General features: G+C 44.2%; 3 protein-coding genes and 1 non-coding gene across 9 annotated transcripts in view; 3 read left to right on the top strand and 1 right to left on the bottom strand.

The window, feature by feature from the left end:
• CEP97 (centrosomal protein 97) overlaps positions 1-1,650 on the bottom strand; it is a 41,469-nt gene extending 39,819 nt beyond the window's left edge. For 2 of the 5 annotated variants that reach the window (XR_005383214.1, XM_038582688.1), the window contains exon 1: positions 324-1,650. The gene's annotated coding sequence lies outside the window, so the exon portion shown is untranslated. The remainder of the gene's footprint in view (positions 1-323) is intronic. The other 3 variants (XM_038582685.1, XM_038582683.1, XM_038582684.1) reach the window with 3 other exon arrangements.
• On the top strand, positions 747-6,305 carry RPL24 (ribosomal protein L24). The gene is made up of 6 exons (XM_038582689.1): positions 747-832; positions 959-1,034; positions 1,570-1,680; positions 4,269-4,405; positions 4,798-4,861; positions 6,179-6,305. Exons 1-6 carry the CDS (start codon positions 828-830, stop codon positions 6,257-6,259), a joined length of 474 nt encoding a protein of 157 aa, XP_038438617.1. The 5' UTR covers positions 747-827; the 3' UTR covers positions 6,260-6,305.
• A 2,559-nt stretch (positions 6,306-8,864) lies between these two features.
• The window catches only part of ZBTB11 (zinc finger and BTB domain containing 11), a 32,439-nt gene continuing 20,826 nt past the window's right edge, over positions 8,865-20,477 (top strand). Inside the window, exons 1-3 of one of the 2 annotated variants that reach the window (XM_038582680.1) lie at positions 8,865-9,419; positions 17,381-17,616; positions 18,277-18,508. In XM_038582680.1, coding sequence (XP_038438608.1) covers positions 9,110-9,419; positions 17,381-17,616; positions 18,277-18,508 — 778 coding nt within the window. In that variant the 5' untranslated portion in view covers positions 8,865-9,109. Of the gene's footprint in view, positions 9,420-9,867; positions 10,002-17,380; positions 17,617-18,276; positions 18,509-20,477 lie in introns of those variants that run through there. The other variant, XM_038582681.1, reaches the window with a different exon arrangement.
• On the top strand, positions 18,744-18,881 carry LOC119867380. Its single transcript, XR_005383462.1, has one exon. It is a non-coding gene; the product is annotated as a U4 spliceosomal RNA (small nuclear RNA).

The following is a 20,477-nucleotide window of genomic DNA, read 5'->3' as shown; positions in this document are numbered from 1 at the left end:
GCTTTTTAGAGGGAGCAGCTTATACAGGCAGCATCAATCATTGCATTTTTGTTTCCTAGTCAAATCCTGCAAAACGCCATTCAAGGACTGCCTCCTTCCATTACCCCCCAACATGCTGCTCCTTTCTAGCGTCACGGGGCTCAAGCTATTGAGGCACTGCCCCCCCCGTGGGCTTGGCCAGGGCTCCCTTTCCCAAGCCTCGGAGCAAGGGCTTTGCCTTTCACTGTTCCACCACCTGCCCCCGGGCTGCAATAGGCGGAAGGTGACGCCTCCTCTTCCCAGACAGGCGGCTGTCACTTCGCAGGGCCTCGGCGCGTACTCACTGGGGATTTCGTAAACTCTACACAAGTGCGTGTAAATGCTCCGGCATACTCCCTAGCGCAGAAAGAGAAGTCCATGAATGCCGATCAGTGCAAGGCGTGGGAGCCACTTCAGATGGCATTACTATTTTCCAAAGCTGAAACCATTAAAATTTGATTTTGCTGGTGAAGTTCGTGGGGCAGCACGGAGCTGTGTGACTTGAAGTTTTACCTGTGGGTATTGGCTGTCGGTCACCGGGCTGTGCACGTCCCACTCGGCGCGGCAGGACCACGCTCAGGACCCCCGACCGCAGGAGACGCCACGACCGCGAAACCGACCGCGCGCCCCGCGCCCCGCGCGCCGGCTCCGCCTTCAGCGGAAGGAGGCGGCTGTGGCTGACGTCATCGCCGAGCGCCGGGGTTACGGAAGGGACTCGGGGAGGGGCTCGGCCTGCCGGCTTATAAGGCTTCTTCCCATGATGCTCTCCTTCTCTTCGCCGTCTCGCCGTCTTCCCGGCCGCCGCAGCCATGAAGTGAGCAAGACCCCGGGCCGCAATCCGCTTCCATCCTCGGGCCGAGCCGCCTTCGCACGTCCTGGGCTCGGCTGCCCCTTGCCGTCGACACCCCCCCTAACGGGCTCTCTTGGCTTTTTGTTACAGGGTCGAGCTGTGCAGTTTCAGTGGGTACAAGATTTACCCCGGACATGGCAGGCGCTACGCCAGGACCGACGGGAAGGTGAAAGGCCGCTTGCGCCCCTAGGAGGGGAGCGGCCCGGTTGGGTCTAAGCGTGTGCACGTCCCCCCTCGCTCCCGGCCCCTGAGGCGCTTGTTGCGGGCGCCGCGGGTGCAGTGGCTGTTAGGATAGGAAGCCTCGGAGTGAGCCGATTTCCGAGGCTGGACGTAGTGTGAGCGAGGTCGGAGGTTAGGAGTTTGGGAACTCCGGCGGCCCGGGGAACGGACGGCCCAAGCACCTGGCTATGCTGGGGGCACCAGGCCTCTCGGGACCCGGGTAGGGACCGGGCTGGATGCCTCCCGGGATGCCCCGCCCGTCCCTGCCCCGGGAGCTTCGGTTCACCGGCTTCCGTGTCGGCAGGACGGATGCCCCAAGGCCTCGGGGTGCCACCCGCTCCTGCCGGCCGTGACCCGCACACAGCCTTTTGGTCTCTGGGCCAGGGAGGCGGTAGAAGTGAGAGTCTGCAGGGTTCCAAGCTCAGCCTCCCGCTTGGTTCAGTCGAGTGGCTGAGCTGACCGCCTTGGACGTGTTCCTGCAGGTCTTCCAGTTTCTTAACGCAAAATGCGAGTCGGCCTTCCTTTCCAAGAGGAACCCTCGGCAGATCAACTGGACTGTCCTCTACAGAAGAAAGCACAAAAAGGGACAGTCGGTAAGTTAACTGCAGTCTGGTCTTGGGGGGGCTCTTAAATTTAAACTGAGCATCAGGTGCCGCCCTGTAAAATTGTAAAGGAGACAGGACGTGAGAGTGCTCTTAGGCTGTAAAGCATCAGTGAAGCGAAGACGACTGGTACGCTCGTCTCCTTATACATCAGGCTCACGGGAACGTCGAGTTGAAATTTAGAAGCATCCGCTTGCCAAAGTAGGTAACTCCTATTAAGTATACATCTGTAGAAGTCATTCAGAGGTTCCAGTGGGTGGAAGTTAAGTAGTCTGGTAACTTGGTTTTGAAGGTTTACAGGATTAGTTCTAAGGGCTGTCACTGGAATCTTCAGCATCTTGCTTTGTTCTCAAGATTGTTTTTTTTGAAGCGCTCTTTGACCTTGATGGAGACTTTTGAGGAAAGGTTTTTGTGCTCTGGCAGTAGGATTAGTGTCTAGGAAGGCTCAGAATATTTTAGTGAACACCTGGGTGAAAGACACCAGTAGGTATTGTGGGAGCTCAGATGAAGGAGAAATTTATTTCTAACTTAGATTTGACACACCCATTAGGATAGTCCGTATCCAGAAAAGGGAAGATTACCAATGTTGCTGAAGGTGTGGAGAAATCAGAACTTTGGTGCATTGCTGAATGTGAGATGGTACAGGCACTGGAAATGGTCTCACAGTTTCTCAAAAAGCTAAATGGAACTATATCCAGCAACTCTACTTATAGGAGTATACCCAAGGAAACTAAGCAGGAACCTAACACAAATAATTTTTTTTTTCTTGTTATGATTTTGACTTGATTCCACAACCATGATTTTGACAGCACAGGCAGCAGGAGAGGGAGAAGCAGGGAGGCCAATGTGGGACTCTGGGGCTCAGGGCTCCTGGGATCATGACCTGAGCCAAAGGCAGATAGATGCTTAACTGACTGAACCATCCAGGTGCCCCAAGACAGATAACTAATATACGAGTGTTTATAGCACTGGTTATTCACAATAGCCAAAATATGGAAACAGCCCAAATGGCCTATCCATGGGTGAACGGATAACAAAACATTACACACACACAATGGAATATTATTCAGCCTTAAGAAGCTGGTAACTAGCCAATATAATAAACCTTGAAGACATACTAAGTCAAATAAGCCAGACACAGAAGTACAAATATTGTTTAAGTTCACCTTTATGGGGTGCGTATAGTGACAAATTCATAAAGGCAAAGTAGAGATTACTAGAGGCTGGGCAGTGGAAGCAATGGGGCATTTGGAGTGATGAAAAAGTTAGAGATGGGATCCCTGGGTGGCGCAGCGGTTTGGCGCCTGCCTTTGGCCCAGGGCGCGATCCTGGAGACCCGGGATCGAATCCCACGTCGGGCTCCCGGTGCATGGAGCCTGCTTCTCCCTCTGCCTGTGTCTCTGCCTCTCTCTCTCTCTCTCTCTCTCTGTGACTATCATAAATAAAAAAAAAAAAAAGTTAGAGATGGACAGTGCTGGTGGTTGCACACAACATTGTGAATGTACTTAATGCCACTGAGCTTTCCTATCATAAATCATTTTCCAATTCACTATTTCTTCCAGCAACAGTACTTTAAGTAAAAATAGGTGAGTTGAGATCGGATTTTTTTTTTCCAGAAATATATTCTTGAAGATAAATGGTCTTACTGAAATCACTTTTGAAGTGAGGTGCCTGGGTGGCTCAGCCTGTTAAGTATCTGACTCCTGGTTTCCCCCTCAGATCATGGTCTCATGGTTGTGGAATCAAGCCCTCCTGGACTCTGTACTCAGTGTGGGGCCTGCTTGCTTTCTATTCTTTCTTCCTCCCCTCTGTCCCTCCCTCCTTTTTTTCTCTTAAATTCTTTTTTTAAAAAATATTTTATTTATTTAAAGAACTTAACTTTTGTATCTTTAAAGTAGTAAATGAGGGATCCCTGGGTGGCGCAGCAGTTTGGCGTCTGCCTTTGGCCCAGGGCGTGATCCTGGAGACCCAGGATCGAGTCTCTCATCGGGCTCCCGGTGCATGGAGCCTGCATCTCCCTCTGCCTGTGTCTCTGCCTCTCTCTCTCTCTCTCTCTCTCTCTGTGTGAGACATACATACATACTAGATAGTAGTAAATGGCCAGGATATCTGAGAGATCATTTAGCCAATCTTTAATTTGAAAACTTAACCTGCCTGTTGCAGTGTTTTGCATATATTCTTTATATATTTCTTTTCAAATGATTGCATGATATTTTGGTTGAAGGTTCCTGTGATCTGAATGTAAACTCCTAAAATTCAAGGGTTGAGAGATTAAACCTTTGGGAGGCACTGCCTTCAGGAATAGGAATTGTGCCCTTATAAAAAAATGCCCGAGAGAGCTCCCTTGGTCTCTTCCAACATGTGATAACAGGTACAACAAGAGGGTCCTCAGGTGACCATGCATGCTGGAATCCTTAGACCTCTAGAACTGTGAGAAATTTGTTATTTACCACCTGCTCAGTCTAGTATTTTGTTGTAGCAGCCCAAGCACACTCAGACAGATAAATGCAAGTCATAAGACTGTTTCTCCCATACTCCTGAAGCAAGGTTCATAAGTATGCTCCCATCTTGTTTTGTAGGAAGAAATTCAGAAGAAAAGAACTCGCCGTGCAGTCAAATTCCAGAGGGCCATCACTGGGGCATCTCTTGCTGATATAATGGCTAAGAGGAATCAGAAACCTGAAGTTAGGAAGGCTCAACGAGAACAGGCCATCAGGTGAGGAAGTCTTCATTATGAGTTGTTCAGCTACTGGGGGTGGATTATAGATTATGTTTGAAGTTATAGGCATAGGAATCTAATTTGATATTGTGTATTGATACTTCAATCTATATAGAAATTGCTAGTCCTAAATATTGAGTTTAATCATATAGTATTTAATGATTTGTTGAAATTCTGTATGCAGTTAAAGCTACTGCACAACTTCTAATCTATGTTAGGCTGACTTGCTTAGTGACATGTATTGACAGACCCTTTGGATTTATCCTACAAATACTTGCAGTTGGGGAAGGAATATGGTAATTCTTTTCCAAAACACTCTAGCTCCTTGTTAATAAGCTGTACTCTTAAGGAGTAAAACACTTTGCCTTAAGTTATTTTTAACCCCACAGGGCTGCCAAGGAAGCAAAAAAGGCTAAGCAAGCATCTAAAAAGACAGCAATGGCTGCTGCTAAGGTAATTAAGAGTTTTCTTGATTTTGTTATTTAAAACAACAGGAGGGGCCCTGGCTGGCTCACTTGTTAGAGCATGCGACTAGATCTCAGGAGTGTGAGTTCAGGCCCCATGTTGGGTGTAGAGATTACTTAAAAAACAAAATCTTTAAATAAATGAATGAATGAATCCATGAATGGCACCCAGCTTCAGTTGGAAGAGCATGCATCTCTTGATTCAGGGTTGTGAGTTAAACCCCCACATTGGGTATAGAGATTACCTAATAAATAATAATGGGAAGATTTCTTTTTAATCTAAATTGTGGTTAATGAAAGATCCAAGTTTTTGTTTTGTTTTTAAAGATTTTATTTATTTATTTGTGAAAGACACAGAGAAGAGAGGCAGAGGGAGAGAAGCATGCTCCCTGCAGGGAGCCTGATGCAGGACTCTAGGATCATTCCCTGAGCTGAAGGCAGAGGCTCAACTGCTGAGCCACCCAGGCCTCCAAAAAGTTCCATGTGTTTTTGTTTTGTTTTGTTTTGTTTTTAAGATTTTATTTATTTATTCATGAGAGAGAGAGAGAGAGAGACACAATCAGAGGGAGAAGCAGGCTCCATGCAGGGAGCCTGACCTGGGATGGAGTGCCAGGTCTCCGGGATCAGGCCCTGGGCTGAAGGCAGCGCTAAACCACTGAGCTACCTGGGCTGTCCAAGTTCCATGTTTTTAAGGAATTTAATGCAGGGCCTGATCCCAGGGTCTGAATCCCACATTGGGCTCCCTATAGGGAGCCAGCTTCTCGCTCTTCCTGTGGCTCTGCCTCTCTATGTCTCATGAGTAAATAAATTTTTTTTTTTTAAAAAAGGAATTTAGTGCAAAGCTCCAATGAAAATGATGTTCGTAACTGGTTTGGGGGTGAGTGATTTCAGAGGTCCCTCTACCAGAGCCAAATGAGTCTGCCAAACAAAAGTTGGAGAAGGGAAAAATAAAGGTGGCTTTAGTATAGAATTTTCCCAGCTTTTTTCAATGTTAATCTATTTAGAAAACCATAGTAAAATTTCAAAGCCATTGGTCTTGGTTAACTTTTTCTGTTCTAAGGACACAATTCAGGATCCCACACTGCATTTTGTTGTGTCACCTCACATAACTCCTCCATTCTGTGACAGTATCGTTGTGTTTCATTTACATCTATAGAAGTAGACTTTAATTTTTTAGGGGGAGGGTAGGTCTTAAGAATATTAGGAATGTAATAAGGAAAGGAACTTGGAATACATAAGGAATCGATATGAGAGGTGATCTTAAAACTTGCATTGGAATAATGTCACTTAACATGTTATTTTACAGGCTCCCACAAAGGCAGCACCTAAGCAAAAGATTGTGAAGCCTGTGAAGGTTTCCGCACCCCGAGTTGGTGGAAAACGCTAAGTTTTAGTGGATCAGATTTTTAAATAAACATCTGACTCTAACTAGATCCTGGTGTTTTTTTACTCTCAAAACAACATATTGGGCCTATACTACGGTAAATAGCGGGACTAAAATTTACTTTGTAGTGGGCTTGCCTTTTGTTCGCTGGTATTTTACCTCTTACCATTAGTTGGTAGCTGAGTAAAAGTGCTTAAAACTTTAACTGTACTATTAATCTGCTCTTGCTTCCAGAAAGTAAGTTTAAATGAAGAGTACAACTTCTTTAGCACAGGAGTAGACCCGTGCTTACCAATTTCCAAGGTAGTTTGTTAATAAGCTGGAATTAAGAATAAGCTTGCACTTCTGTAGAAAGTAGATCATCTTAAGTATCACACTTCCAAGTGAGAAGACTACAACAGTGAACAAGCCATATCATTGTTTGAGATAAATGTTTTTGCACATTGAATACTTGGGCAAGGTAAAAATCACACATCACACACCCTTACCCCCACCCCCTCCACATACCTACATTCTATCCAAGTTATGGAACTAATGATTGTTCTGTCAAAGGAATGTTAAATTCAGGTATTGTGCTAGGTGTTGGGAATAAATAGTCCTTTTGGGAGACTTGAAGACTAAAAATAGGTGTAAAATCAATTTTTAAAAAAATGCAAGATACACTGGCTCTTGCTTAGAAACATCTAAGATTTTGTTTGGTGGAAGAAATCTTCATTTTTATTGTGGCAATGTTTTCTTTATGAAATTACAAGGAAAATACGATTAGTTATGAATAAGGAAAGCTTAACCAATCAAAATACCCAACTTGAACACAGTGCTAGAGATTCTAAATTTTTGGACACAAAAAATCTTTTTTTTTTTTTTTTTTTTAAGATTTTGAGTGAGCTAGAGCACAAGCAGGGGAGAGGAAAAAACAGACTCCAGCCTGCCCCTGTTTGCCCCACAGCAGGGAGTCAGATGTGGGGCTCCGTTACAGCACCCCAGGATGACAGGCAGATGCTTTCAATAAGTGCTTTTCTGGCTTCTACGTCTTATTGAAGTTAAGCTGCCAATTCTGATTACCCTTGATTTCTGGGTAGCCTGCTTACTGGGAGGAGCTAGAAATAAACAGTATCCGTTTTAGGAGGATGGCAAGTTAAACTTTGAGACCAAGTAGACCACCTGTTAAACCTTTTCTCCACATTGGCACAGAGGAGAATGCAAGTACGCTGGGCTTCATGCTTTCACAGGTGGTTTTGGCAGCAACTGAACTGGGGGTAGGGTCAGTTTTTCTTCTCCACCTCCACGACTAAAGTTTTTATTTAAATCTATTTTTTAAATTTAAAGGGAGTTGACCTCCCAGCTGAAGTGATGGTGCTAACCCAGACAGTTCTCAGAGGGCTGATCTGGCTTTGGGTGCCCCACTCCCAGGAGGGAAGGAGTCCATCTCCATCTTCTAATTCCTCCTCCCCCATCTGTTTGTCTGAATTGAGTGACCCCAAGTAAGTCCCAGGTCTGGTGGTTCTCTTTCCTCCACCCCTGGGAGCTCACGTACTCCAGGATGCTGCCTCCATTATCTAGGCCATCTGCTAATTCCTGCAGCCCCCACCCGCAAGTACCAGAGTCAGTGCCATCCTGTTTTTTGAGCCCAGTGCATTCACCGGTTGTCCGCCCCTAACCTGTGTGTGTAAGGTCAAAGGGTCTCACCCAGCGACCGCGACCAGGCTGCGGAGGAGCAGTTGGCCCTGGAGTTCTCACGCAGCAGCAAAGCACCGCCCGGGCTTGGCCCGTTGCCAAGTAGGATGTCCCAAGTCTGTGGTCTCGTCTGCGCGGCATTTTAAACCCACGGACGGTGACGGGCCACCGCTCTGGGCTCCCCGCTCAAAATGTGAATTAGGGCACACAGTGCACCCCGGAAAACGCAGTTCAAGTCGCCTCGGGCCTTTTTTGTGCATTGGTGTAAAACAAAAAATCCCTCTCCCCCGCTTAGTTTATGTAAAAATAACGTGCAAACTAAGCTGTAAGTGCCGGCTACTCCCCCTCACTGCCAACATGATTACCTTAATGTACAGAAACTGCTCCTATGCACGACGATCATTCCAGAAAATTCCCGACTATTCCATGGGCGATTTGGAGCCAACAGTTTAAGTTTAGTAGAAGTTAAGTCCTATCATTGAGGGGCTTAGATTTTAAACGTTTTAACTGGAGATTATATTTACATGTGAATGGGGCTTTGATTTTGCGTCCAGAGGCTGACATTTTAGTAGGAGCCTCAAAAATCTGATGCTTTTATGTTGGACTAGGGGGTGGTCTCCCAAGGTAGGCGGGTGGAAAACAGACTCCTGCGCATCTTGGTGTACCTCGGGCACGATAACAGCAGCCCACCGCCTCCTGCACGTGCTCCGAGCGAGGCAAAGAAGGGAAAACTAAAAAAGGGAAACTGCCAGGACTTAAGATGTCTGCTCGAAGCGACTTCGGCCTCCCAGCAGAGGCCTACCCGCTTCCAAAATGTCCGCCCGCAGTCCTGACGTCACCCGGCCGGCTTCATCAAGCCAGAAAGCCAGCGCGCTCCAATCAGGACTCAGTCCCCTCACCCACTGCCCTTGATCGCGTCACTTCCGGTGGTGCAGCAGCCATTTTGTCAGTCGCCAGCGGATCCCGCGCGCTGGAGAAGTGCAGTTCCCCCCTGGTTACCGACTCGTCCGGTCCCCCTTCGCGCTGCGGGCGCCGTCGAAGAGCACTCACCACAGACCCAGCCGTTCCTCCCGCCGCCGCCGCCGCCGCCGCCGCCGCCGCCGCCGCATCCGCCCGGGGCCAGTGCGCTGTCTTCCTCCCCCGCCACTGACAGGCGCCCTCGGGCAGCCGCCGCCAGCGATGTCAAGCGAGGAAAGCTACCGGGCCATCCTTCGCTACCTGACAAACGAGCGTGAGCCGTACGCGCCGGGCACCGAGGGCAATGTCAAGCGCAAAATCCGCAAGGCGGCTGCCTGCTACGTGGTGCGCGGCGGGACTCTGTACTACCAGCGGCGGCAGCGGCACCGCAAGACCTTCGCGGAGCTGGAGGTGGTGCTGCAGCCGGAGCGGCGCCGGGGGCTCATCGAGGCGGCGCACCTGGGCCCGGGCGGCACTCACCACACCCGGCACCAGACCTGGCACGACTTGTCCAAGACTTACTGGTGGCGAGGTAGGGCTCGCGGGCGGCGAGGTAGGGCTCGCGGGCGGCGGCGGGCGGGCGGCGGGCGGGCGGGCGGCCGCTAGCTGCCCGGGCGAGGCCCGCAGGCGGAGGCGGCCCTGAGTGCGCACGGCCGAGGCCGGGGGTCCCGCGCGGCCCCCGCCCGGCCCGACCCGACCCGACCCGACCCGACCTGCGCTCGGCGGCGGAGCGGCTGCCAGGCGGAGCCGAGAGGGTGGGGGACGCGGACGGAGCCGCACTTCCCACAGGAAGGAGGCCGGGGACGCTGGGGGCGGGCCCTGGCCCGGGGTGGGGCGAAGGGGGCTTCCCCGGGGGCCGGGCCAGCGGCCGGGCGGGGCCGGGGCGTGCGGGCCGCGGCGGGCCCGCCTCCTGCGGCTGCGCGAGGGGGGGGGGGGCGGGGACGGCGGGCGTGTGCGGGCTCGAGCCCGCGGGCCGCCGCCTCCGGCCTGGCGAGGGGCGGGAGGTGGGTGTGGACGACCGCGGACCCTCCCCGCTCCGGCGTGTGCTGCGCTTCCCTGGCCCTGCCGTGAGGAGCGCGGTGGAAGCGGCGAGGCTCCGCGAGTGCCCGGACAGGTGCGGTTGTCCGCGGACGGGCGGGCGGGCGGGCGGGCGGCCCTGGCTTCCCGACCCCTGGGGACCGGTGGCGAGCGACTGCGGGCCCTTGGCCTTCCTCGCCGCCCCCGCGCGCCCGCGCCGGTTGCCGTGGAAACCGTTGGGCTGGACTCGAGGTCCCGCAGGTGCTGCCGAGGGGCGGGGGGGGCCGCGAGGAGCCTCGCTGCCTTCCCGGCGGGCCAGGACGTGGGCGCCTCGGGGTCCCGCCGCTCTCCGCCGGTAACGGACCTGGTCGCACTCCCCGGCGGTCCGTCCTTTTGTTCCTGGAGAGATCTTCCGTGTTTTCAAAGACCGTCGAGCGCTCTTGTCTTCTTAACTGCTCTCCTGTTCTCTTCCGCCCGCAATTTGTTTTCTATTTTAGGCAATATTGGAATTAAATTCTAATAAAGCGACTGAAGTGTGAGGAGTTAAAACAGTAATTGCTGCGTTTTGTTAGGACGGATTTGCTCAGACCCTGTTTCCTTGAGCAAGTGTTTCGGCTTCAATACCTTATGACCTGTTGGGTGCCCTGACTCCCTCCGGAGTCCGAGGAGCGTGGGGCTCTCCATCTCCGGGCGCTGAGTGCCAGCCCCACGTCCGGCATAGAGATTACTTAAAAAAAAAAAAAAAAATACGTTATGACGTGTTACAAATGGCAGTCACAGCTAAAAGTAACATCAGAGGGATGGCTGGGCGGCTCAGCGGTTGAGCTTCTGCCTTAGGCCCAGGGCGCGATCCCGGGATCCAGGATCGAGTCCCACATCGGGCTCCCGGTGAGGAGCCTGCTTCTCCCTCTGCCTGTGTCTCTGTGTCTCTGATGAATAAATAAAACTTAAAAGAAAAAAAGTAACATCAGAATTTTACACGCAGGCAGAGTTCTGAGCTCTTAATTTTTCATTCATTTAATCGTGATAAAATCCTTGTAAGGTGGAAACCTACCTGTTTTACAGATGAGAAAACTAAAAGCATCAGAAAGTTAAATATGCTAGGGATCACACAGATGATCTTTGTACTTTCACCGTCTTAACCACTCGTATGGTGCTGAAAGGGTTTAGTGTTAAGGATTTCCCTTCCTTGAATTTATTATGTGAATGTTAGGAATGCAGTTGTGGGGGAGGGTCTCTGTTTTTTGGTGTGCAGTGTCTTAGTCCAAAAAAACCTGAGACCATGTGTAAGTTTAATTGAAAAATAAGTTTGTGATTTTTATACATTTGTAAAACTTAAAAGCCCTTAAACAACTAGAACAGCTGGTTCTTGAAGTACCATGCTTATGGTACTAAACTCCTGACAAGGGAGGCCCTGAGATCTTTCAGAGGATCTACAAAGTCACGATTATTTTTATGATAATTCCAAGACATTATTTGCCTTTTCTGCTCCTTGTCTCCCAAGTATACACTGGTGTCTTCCAGAGGCTGTGACATATGACATATGATTGAAGGCAGAGGCGTATATGATTTTCTTAAGACATACGTTTAAAAGATTTTCAGAAATGTGAAGTAGTACCCCCCTTTTTTTTTTTCACTTTTTGCCTTGTTTTGTTTTGGGAAATAGTAATTTTTTGTAAAATGCTATTTTGTTAACGTGTAATGTTTATTTGATATTTGATGAGCTCATTACTTTTAATATTTTAATATTTTCTCTTAAAATAAGAATTTGGGGCACCTAGCTAGCTCAGGCCATAGAGCATGTGATTCTTGATCTCGGAGTCGTGGGTTCAAGCCCCACTTTGGGTGTAAAGCTTACTTAAAGTAATAATTCATAGTAAGCATCAGAGAAGTTTGCCCCTAATTATTAGCTGTTCATTAAAAAAAAATAAAGTGGCTATTCATTTTGATATTTATTACATTAACAGTTGAATTGCTTTTACTCAAGATATACATACTCCAAAACCATTGTAGACTGTTTACCTGAAAGCTAATAAGATTTGATCACTATAGGTGCCAAAAAAAAAGAAAAACTCTGTTCCAGAGTCAAACCAATAGAAGTTATATCAAGGAGAGTTTATTGTGATTCTTATTTATTCTGCTTTTTTGGAATGCTGCCACCATAAGTTATATTCTAGTGCTCAGGCAAGTTTGTAGCAGTTTCTCTCCTTTGAGCAGAGTTGAACTCTGGCTCAGTACCTAATGTTTACATATAGCATATTTCATTTCAGAATGTAAAATGTTAATAAATATTCTCGTCCCCCCACACCCTCTTATTTTATCCTGTTGAATTATATGCTGGAGTTGAAAATAAGTGATTATCTCCCCTGCCTCAGATGCTGATGCATGAGGATCTACAGTGAAATGCTTCCAAGGTGTGAAGATAAAATTAGGAGGGGAAACAAAGATTAAATTAGCAAAAAAAAAAAAAAAGTAATAGGTTAAATAAGCTGCCTGCAGAAGTTCTACCCTAAGTACTGATTTATTTTTGTTTAGACTATGGGGTTAATTGAGGCCACTGTTATTTAGTGTAGAAGAGGAAGATGTAATCTCTAGGAAACCCATAAGAACTAGGTCTGTAAATAGCTGTAACCAGCCACTTGTAACCTCTTTGAAGAAAACAAAACAGACCAAGGAAGAACTAAAATGCAAATGCAGGAGCTAAAATGGGAGCCCCTGAACTAGAAATGGGAGCCCGTGAACCAGGTGTGGTTGTTGTATCCGAAACTGACAGGGAAGGAAGATCTTGAACAGCTGACAGGAGCAAATTGTTCAGTTTGGCAAATAGATCTCTAAACTATTGGTTCTCACCCAGGGACGGTTTTGCCTCCCAGGGGATGTCGAGCTGTGTCTGGAGACCATTTTGGTTGTCATAACTGGTGGTGGTTGAGGTGTTGCTATTGAGATCTAGTTGGGTAGAGGTCAGGAATGCCCCTAAACATTCTATGTAAGAATAGACAGGACAGCCCTTTGCGCCCCTTCCCACTCCAACAAGAGTCATCTGGCCCAAAATATCAACACTACTGAAGTTAAGAAACCCTGATCTAGCGTAAGAAACTGTTCCTTCAGTTGTTTTATTATTTTTTTTTAAAGATTTTATTTATTCATGAAAGACACACACACACACAGAGAGGCAGAGACCCAGGCAGAGGGAGAAGCAGTCCCCACACGGAGCCCAGTTTGGGACTCGATCCCAGGTCTCCAGGATCACACCCTGGGCCGAAGGTGGCGCTAAATCTCTGAGCCACCCAGGGATTCCCCAGTTGTTGTATTAGAAGACTACCCACTAAAGTCTTTTGTCTATCTTTGTTTTCATTCTATGCTCAGTGAAGAATCTTTTAATGGTAACTTGGTGTTTTATGTAGAGTTTTTGTTTTTGTCTTTTTTCAGTACCAGAGAGGTTGATGAGTGAATGTTACAGTATTTAACAAACACCTATGGGGATGCCTGGGTGGCTCAGTGGTTGAACATCTGTCTTCAGCTGAGAGCGTGATCCTGGGGTTTGGGGATCGAATCCCACATCATGCTCCCTGCATGGAGCCTGATTCTCTGCCTGTGTCTCTGCCTCTCTCTCTCTCTCTCATGAATAAATACATAAAATCTTTAATTATATAAAAAAAAAAACACTTATGTAGTGACCGTGTGTCATATACTTTTCAAAGAGCTTTATAAATATTATCACAACAGCACCATACTGTTATCCCTTACAATTGGCGCGTAGGCATAGAGAGGTTTGGCAACTTGGCTGTGATCACAAAGCTAGTTAGTAGATTCAGATTATACTGTATAAGTGGTTCAACCCCTTGCGGTAGTGTAGTAAAATTAACTATGTTTACACACTGATGCCTTTTCTGTGGTTAACTTGAGTCAGTCTTCAGCTTAATCAATTCTGGATCAACTAAAGATGTCAAGCTTCTGAATCTGTAAAGCTAGATTTAAGATGATCCCATCAAAACGCTAATACTCAGATGAAAGTTCTTAAAACCTATCAGGTGACTTTTGAGACAATTTAGTGACTATCATACAATAATAATTTTTTCCTGCGGGTTTTATTTGCATCCTTTTCAAATGCTTCCTATGTAGTTTTTGTAATACCATTTGACCTTAACCAGTTTATAGCGTAATCAGACTTTTGCTTTATGCAGAATATAGTGAACTGTGTAGAATCCTAGAATGTTTAGAAATACAGCCAAAATTAGGAAAAAATGACGCCTTCTTTACTATGAACATGGAAATTTCTACATTTTCTAAGTGTGTGTGTGGTTTTTTTAAAAATATTTTATTTATTTTTGAGAGACACAGAGAGAAAGGCAGAGAGAGAAGGAGGTTCCATGCAGGGAGCCTGATATGGGACTCGATCCTGGGTCTCCAGGATCACACCCTGGGCTGAAGTTGGTGCTAAACCACTGAGCCACCCGGGCTGCCCACTAAGTGTGTTTTTTACCTAGAAATATATATTCTTGGGGCACCTGGGTGGCTCAGTTAAGTGCCTGCCTTTGGCCCAGGTCATTGTCTGAGTCTTGAGATGGAGCCTCTTGTCAGGAGCCTGCTTCTACCTCTCCCCCCTCCTTGTGCTCTCTCTGTCTGTCTCTCTCTCTCTCTCTCTCTCTCTCTCGAATAAAATCGTGTGTGTGTGTGTGTGTGTGTGTGTGTGGTTTTCTTGGAGTGCCTGGGTGCTGAGTTGGTTGAGTGCCCAACTCTTGATTTCAGCTCAGGTCACAATCTTAGGGTAGTGGATCGAGCCCTGCATCAGGCTTTTTGCTCAACGCTGAGTCTGCTTGTCCCTCTACCTCCACCTTAGCCCTATGCCCTGCATGCACTCTTTCTCTCTCTCTCTCTCTCAAATAAAATCTTTTTTTTTTTTTTTTAAAGATTTTATTCATCCATTCATGAAACACAGAGAGAGGCAGAGACACAGGCAGAGGGAGAAGCAGGCTCCATGCAGGGAGCCTGATGTGGGACTCGATCCTGGGTCTCTCTAGGATCACACCCCAGGCCGAGGGCCACGCTAAACCACTGAGCCACCCGGACTGCCCTCAAATAAATAAAATCTTAAAATATGTATTCGTTTATGTGTTTCCTATTCATACACATATTTACTCTTTTTATCGAAATATAGTAGACATACAGTATCATTATTTTCAGGTGTACAACATAGGGATTCAACAATTATATACATTATAAAATGCTCACCATGATAAGTTTAGGGACTGTATATCACCATAGAAAGTTATTACCATGTTATCCCCTATGCTATACTTTCATCCCCATGACTTATTTATAATTGGAAGTTTGCACTCATTTACTTTTCTCTATTGTAAAATATAACAAAATTTACCATTTTAGCCATTTTAAGTGTACAGTTCAGTGGCATTAAGTACATTCACATTGTTGTGCAACCATCACTGTTCATCTTCAGAAATTTTTCACCACTTCAATCCTTTTACTCTTATTTTTTAAACAAATAGAATGAACATGTTTTTCTTTTTATTTTAAGTAAGCTTTATGCACAATGTGGGGTTTGAGTCCACAACTCTGAGATCAAGAGTCACATGCTCTACCAACTGAACCAGTCAGGCTCCTCTCCATTTACTCTTAATTGTATGTAAAAATTAAATATTTCTTCAGCCTTTTCATCATTTTTTTAATATGCAAACTATATACCTCATACAGATACAGACTTTTTATTGACTTTAGCATTTTCAGACATTAAAATATATATTGTTCTCTAAATATGCACGTGTAAAAGTCTTTTTTTTATGTGATTTTTATTATTTATTCATAAGAGAGACAGGCAGAGACACAAGCAGAGGGAGAAGGAGGCTCCACGCAGGAAGCCCAATGTGGGACTCAGATTCTGGGACTGTGGGATCATGCCCTGGGCAGAAGGCAGGCGCTAAACTGCTGAGCCACGCAGGTGTCCCTGTAAATACCTTTTTTATTTAATTCTAACCCGTTATTTCCTAAGTTCTCGATTGGGGAATGGGGACCTATGAACAAATAAATTTGACAAAATCTTGTTAAACACTGTAGAACTCTCAGGGCTTTGAATATGATAATATCTATTATGTGTGTGTAAAACGAAAGTATACTTTTCTGAGTTTGTTAGTCCACTGTATACTTTTTTTTAGTGAGTATGGTACAATACAGTTGAGAAGTATTGCTTGAATATTACCTGAAGGTTGAAAGTTCAAGGAACTGTGGTATAATTTGAAATCTTGAAATTCTTCTCAGTAATTCACTGTCTCTCTATCATTTTAGCTTATTAATGAGCCTTTCATTTACATTTTACTTGGGGATTGTAAGGGGAGAATTTTGTCATAGTGATGGAGAGATGTGTTCCTAAGTTAGCATAATATACTGAAAATCACATGGCTTCTGGAGGCCCAGTTATGTAATTTACTAAATGCAACTTTGGACAAATTTCTTGCTTTTTAGGGCTTCATTCTCCTCATTTGTAGGATGGCAATAATTGATCTTACCTTATAAGGATCGTGTGTGTGTGTGAAGTGTTTCCTCCCTGCTCCGTACACCTACCCCAACATGCTGAGCTAGAAGTTGAAATTCAGAATAGGGTTTTGTGAGTATAACAATGTAACAAAAGTTATATTGTGTATGGTGGTGTTTTATACAACCCTAAAATCTCATAGCTTTCAAAAATGAGATTTATTTTGCACACTCATTACAAGTTGTGGTTGTAGTTCAGGTTGCTGTTGACTCCACTTGTCTTTTTTCATCTGCAATTCAGGCTCTAAAGGATGGCATCCATCTGGAACATGCCATCTGAGCAGCAGTGGGAAACCGTGCCTCTTAAAGTTTCTGAGACATGGCACACATTATATTTATTTATATTCTATTGACCAAAGCAAATTGCACGGCCTGATGTTAGTAAGGTGGAGAGGTAACCATGTTTATGAAGGTAATATTGTCATTTTCATAATTTCCTATAGCATGAATGAGTTGGAGCTCACACAGAAAAGGGCCCTGCTATATAATCATCTTATATGGTGGGGAAGTGAATAACTAGGAATAAACAAAAATAAGCATGGAAATAAACCATCAGTGGGGATCCCTGGGTGGCTCAGTGGTTTAGGGCCTGCCTTTGGCCCAGGGTGTGATCCTGGAGTTCCGGGATTGAGTCCCACATTGGGCTCCTTGCAGGGAGCCTGCTTCTTCCTCTGCCTGTGTCTCTGCCTCTCTGTGAGTGTGTCTCTCATGAATAAATAAATAAAATCTTAAAAAAAAAATTTATAACCTTATATCTATGAAAAAAAATGTACATTCTAAAGAAACCACTTTTACGTTATGGGGCGTTTGTGTGTCTGGCATATGCATTCAAACATACATCAGTGTACATAGATTAACAAACAGTAAATTTTGAGTTTTCAAATGAAAGCAGCATTAAATTTGACGTGTTAATTTTTATTTTTATTGTAGGTATATTAAAGCAAGTGAAAGATTACATTAAACAGTGTAGCAAATGCCAGGAGAAACTAGATCGCTCCCGTCCAATATCAGATACTTCAGAAATGTTAGAAGAATTGGGACTAGACCTTGAATCTGGAGAGGAAAGTAATGAATCAGAAGATGATCTGAGCAATTTTACTTCCCCTCCAACTACAGCTTCCAAGCCTGCAAAAAAGAAGCCCGTATCCAAGCATGAACTTGTATTTGTAAGTGGAACTTCCATTGAGCTTTAACATCTGTAACTGGGGGAAAAAAAAAATCTGTAACTGGTATATTAGTATTTGTAGTCTTAGTGAATTTTTTCTTAAAGTACTGGAACTGCTTGCCCGTTGGCACTGACATTAAAAATTTAAGTAAGTCTGCATCTCAGTTAATGAACTATGTTGTTACGTATACCAAAAGTATACTAATACGCTTTTTCATTAATCACAAATATTCCTGTTGTTTCTTCTCTTCAGAATGTTACTTGATTTGTTGTTAATTATTCGTCCTATCTTTCTAAATGGTATATTGGTACAGGTACAGAATACATTTCTGGAAGCAGTCTCTAGGTTGTGAAACAAGATCCAATTAAACTGGCTAGGCCTTTGTTTTTACTTTACCTACATTACTTTCATACATCATCAGATTTCTGACTAGTAAGAAGTGAGATGCAGGTTTTTCATTGGGTTAAGTAGAATAAACAGAAAATAGAATGACCTAGCTTTTTATTTAAATATATAGACGATAAAGAATATATGGCTATTTCTTCATATTAATTAGTGGTATCTTTAAAAGTGAATAATGTATCATGTTTTAAATTCTGTTAAAGGTAGAAATACAAATGATATGTAATAAAACTCTTGATCTTAAACTTATTTTGATAGGTTGACACCAAAGGAGTGGTGAAACGTTCTTCTCCAAAACACTGTCAGGCTGTCTTAAAACAGCTCAACGAACAGAGACTCTCCAACCAGTTCTGTGATGTTACTTTGTTAATTGAGGGAGAAGAGTACAAAGCTCATAAATCTGTTTTGTCCGCTAATAGTGAATATTTTCGAGATCTTTTTATTGAGAAAGGAGCTGTTTCCAGTCATGAGGCAGTGGTGGATCTTTCTGGTAAGAATTTTCTAATACTCTTTCTTTACAAGTACGTACCGGAAGGACATGTTTGTGTCTTAGAAAGTCAGTATTTATGCTGCAGTGGTAGAAGCCTTCGTATAGCAGCAGACGAAGCTGAATTGGAAAAGTCCTTCCTTTTAGCAAAGTTTCGAAGGTACAGTTATGGAAAAGGCTGTCACTTTCTATGACTACGCGTTAGGTGAGACAAATGTAGTGGTAGAAAAATTTTTTTAGCTTTGCACAGTGGCAGTATTGTAGCCAATGAGGTTTATCCAAGGTGCGATTATTGCTAATTGAAAAATTTTTGAGATTTACACAGCTAAAAACATTTTGAGAGAAACCTGTAATTGCATCAGTGTTATAGTACACTAAGTGAATATGTTATTTAAACATTGACTTTAAAAAAAAAGGCTTCCTGTGTCTTGTGTTGAGGAACATGTAGTAATAGAACACTTTTCTAGGTCTTTTGTTTTTCATTTTTAAAGATTAATTATTAAAATTCATTAGTTTTAATCAAATTGTTAATGTACTATAATCAAAATTCTAGGTGTGGCTTTTTTTCTTTGGTTTTATTATTGTTATTGTAAATGAATAATTTGACTTTCTTTTGGCTCACTAGAACTTATATATTGGCTTAGGAGTCAACAAATGAAAATTTAGGAAGAATTAAAATAGGTAACCTTATTTATACATTTTCTCCTAATATTAACTTACTATAACTTGATTACTGAATTACTGACATCACTGTGTGAAATATCATTTCCCTTTTCTGAAACAAAAAAGTGACTTTATCCAGGTATATAAATACTTACTTGTTTAACCACTGATCCTTTTCTACCTTATACTTAAAAAAAATATTTTATTTATTTAAAGTAGACTCCACACCCAATTCCGGGCTCAAACTCACGACTCCAAGGTCAATGGTTGTGTACTATACTGACGGAGCCAGCCAGACATCCCTACGTTATACTTTTTAAAATCACTCCTTCTGAGAAGACAAATAAGTATATTTTTCCTTTGGAGTAGCTGTATGTTCAGTTATTAAAACCTATTTATTAAGCATCCACTGTGTGCAGGGTACTAGCCTGGGCTCTTGGGGATACAGTGGTGAGCAAAAATTTTCATGCAGCATAAAATTGCATTACATTTTAGATTAGTGATAATTACTTTTTTCTGTGTTTGATGACTCAGGAGAAAATATGACTAATACGAGGCCATCTGAATAATAAAACTCATCACGATGTAGTCTTTTTTTGATACAAGTTTGCTTTGGAATTTTTTTTTCTTTTATGCATCTGAAGCAGAAAGACAGGTGTATGAATGTTGCTCTGTTTCTCAGCAGCTTACAGCAAATGAAATGTCTGCTCCAAATTAACTGCAGTGCAGCATCCTAATATTCTAATAAAATACCTCATTTATTCTTCATCCTATATGTTTACTTTTATATATTGTGCAGCAAGTATAATGTAAGCCAGGGCACCTGGATGACTCCGTGGTTGAGTGTCTGCTTTTGGCTCAGTTCGTGATTCTGTGATCCCATAGTCTCAGGATCAAGTCCCACATCAGGCTCCCCGCAAGGAGCCTGCTTTTCTCTTTGCCTATGTCTCTGCTTCTTTCTCTGTGTCTCTCATGAATAAATAAATGAAATCTTTAAAAATGTGTATGTGTGTGTGTGTGTGTGTAATGTAAGCCAATAGGCAAAGCAGACAACTTTTATTTGGTTTAAATATTAGGTAAAGAATATGAAATAATGTACAATCTAGAGAGATAAAATGTATATTTTTTAATTACCTAGTTAATGTAGTTGAATTATCAGTGTTTTCCTTTATTTATGTTTGTAAAAAAATTTTCTGTACTAAGTCATAAAGACAGGTTCATGGATTGTCTTTTTATGATTTTTTTTTTTTTGAAGGTTTTATTTATTTATTTGAGAGAGAAAGTGAGAGCACAAGCAGAGAGAGAAGGA

Source organism: Canis lupus, chromosome 33 (assembly GCF_011100685.1).
Source record: "Canis lupus familiaris isolate Mischka breed German Shepherd chromosome 33, alternate assembly UU_Cfam_GSD_1.0, whole genome shotgun sequence".
In the NCBI taxonomy this organism is placed as follows: Eukaryota; Metazoa; Chordata; class Mammalia; order Carnivora; family Canidae; genus Canis; species Canis lupus.
This window is presented reverse-complemented; position numbering and strand designations above follow the sequence as displayed.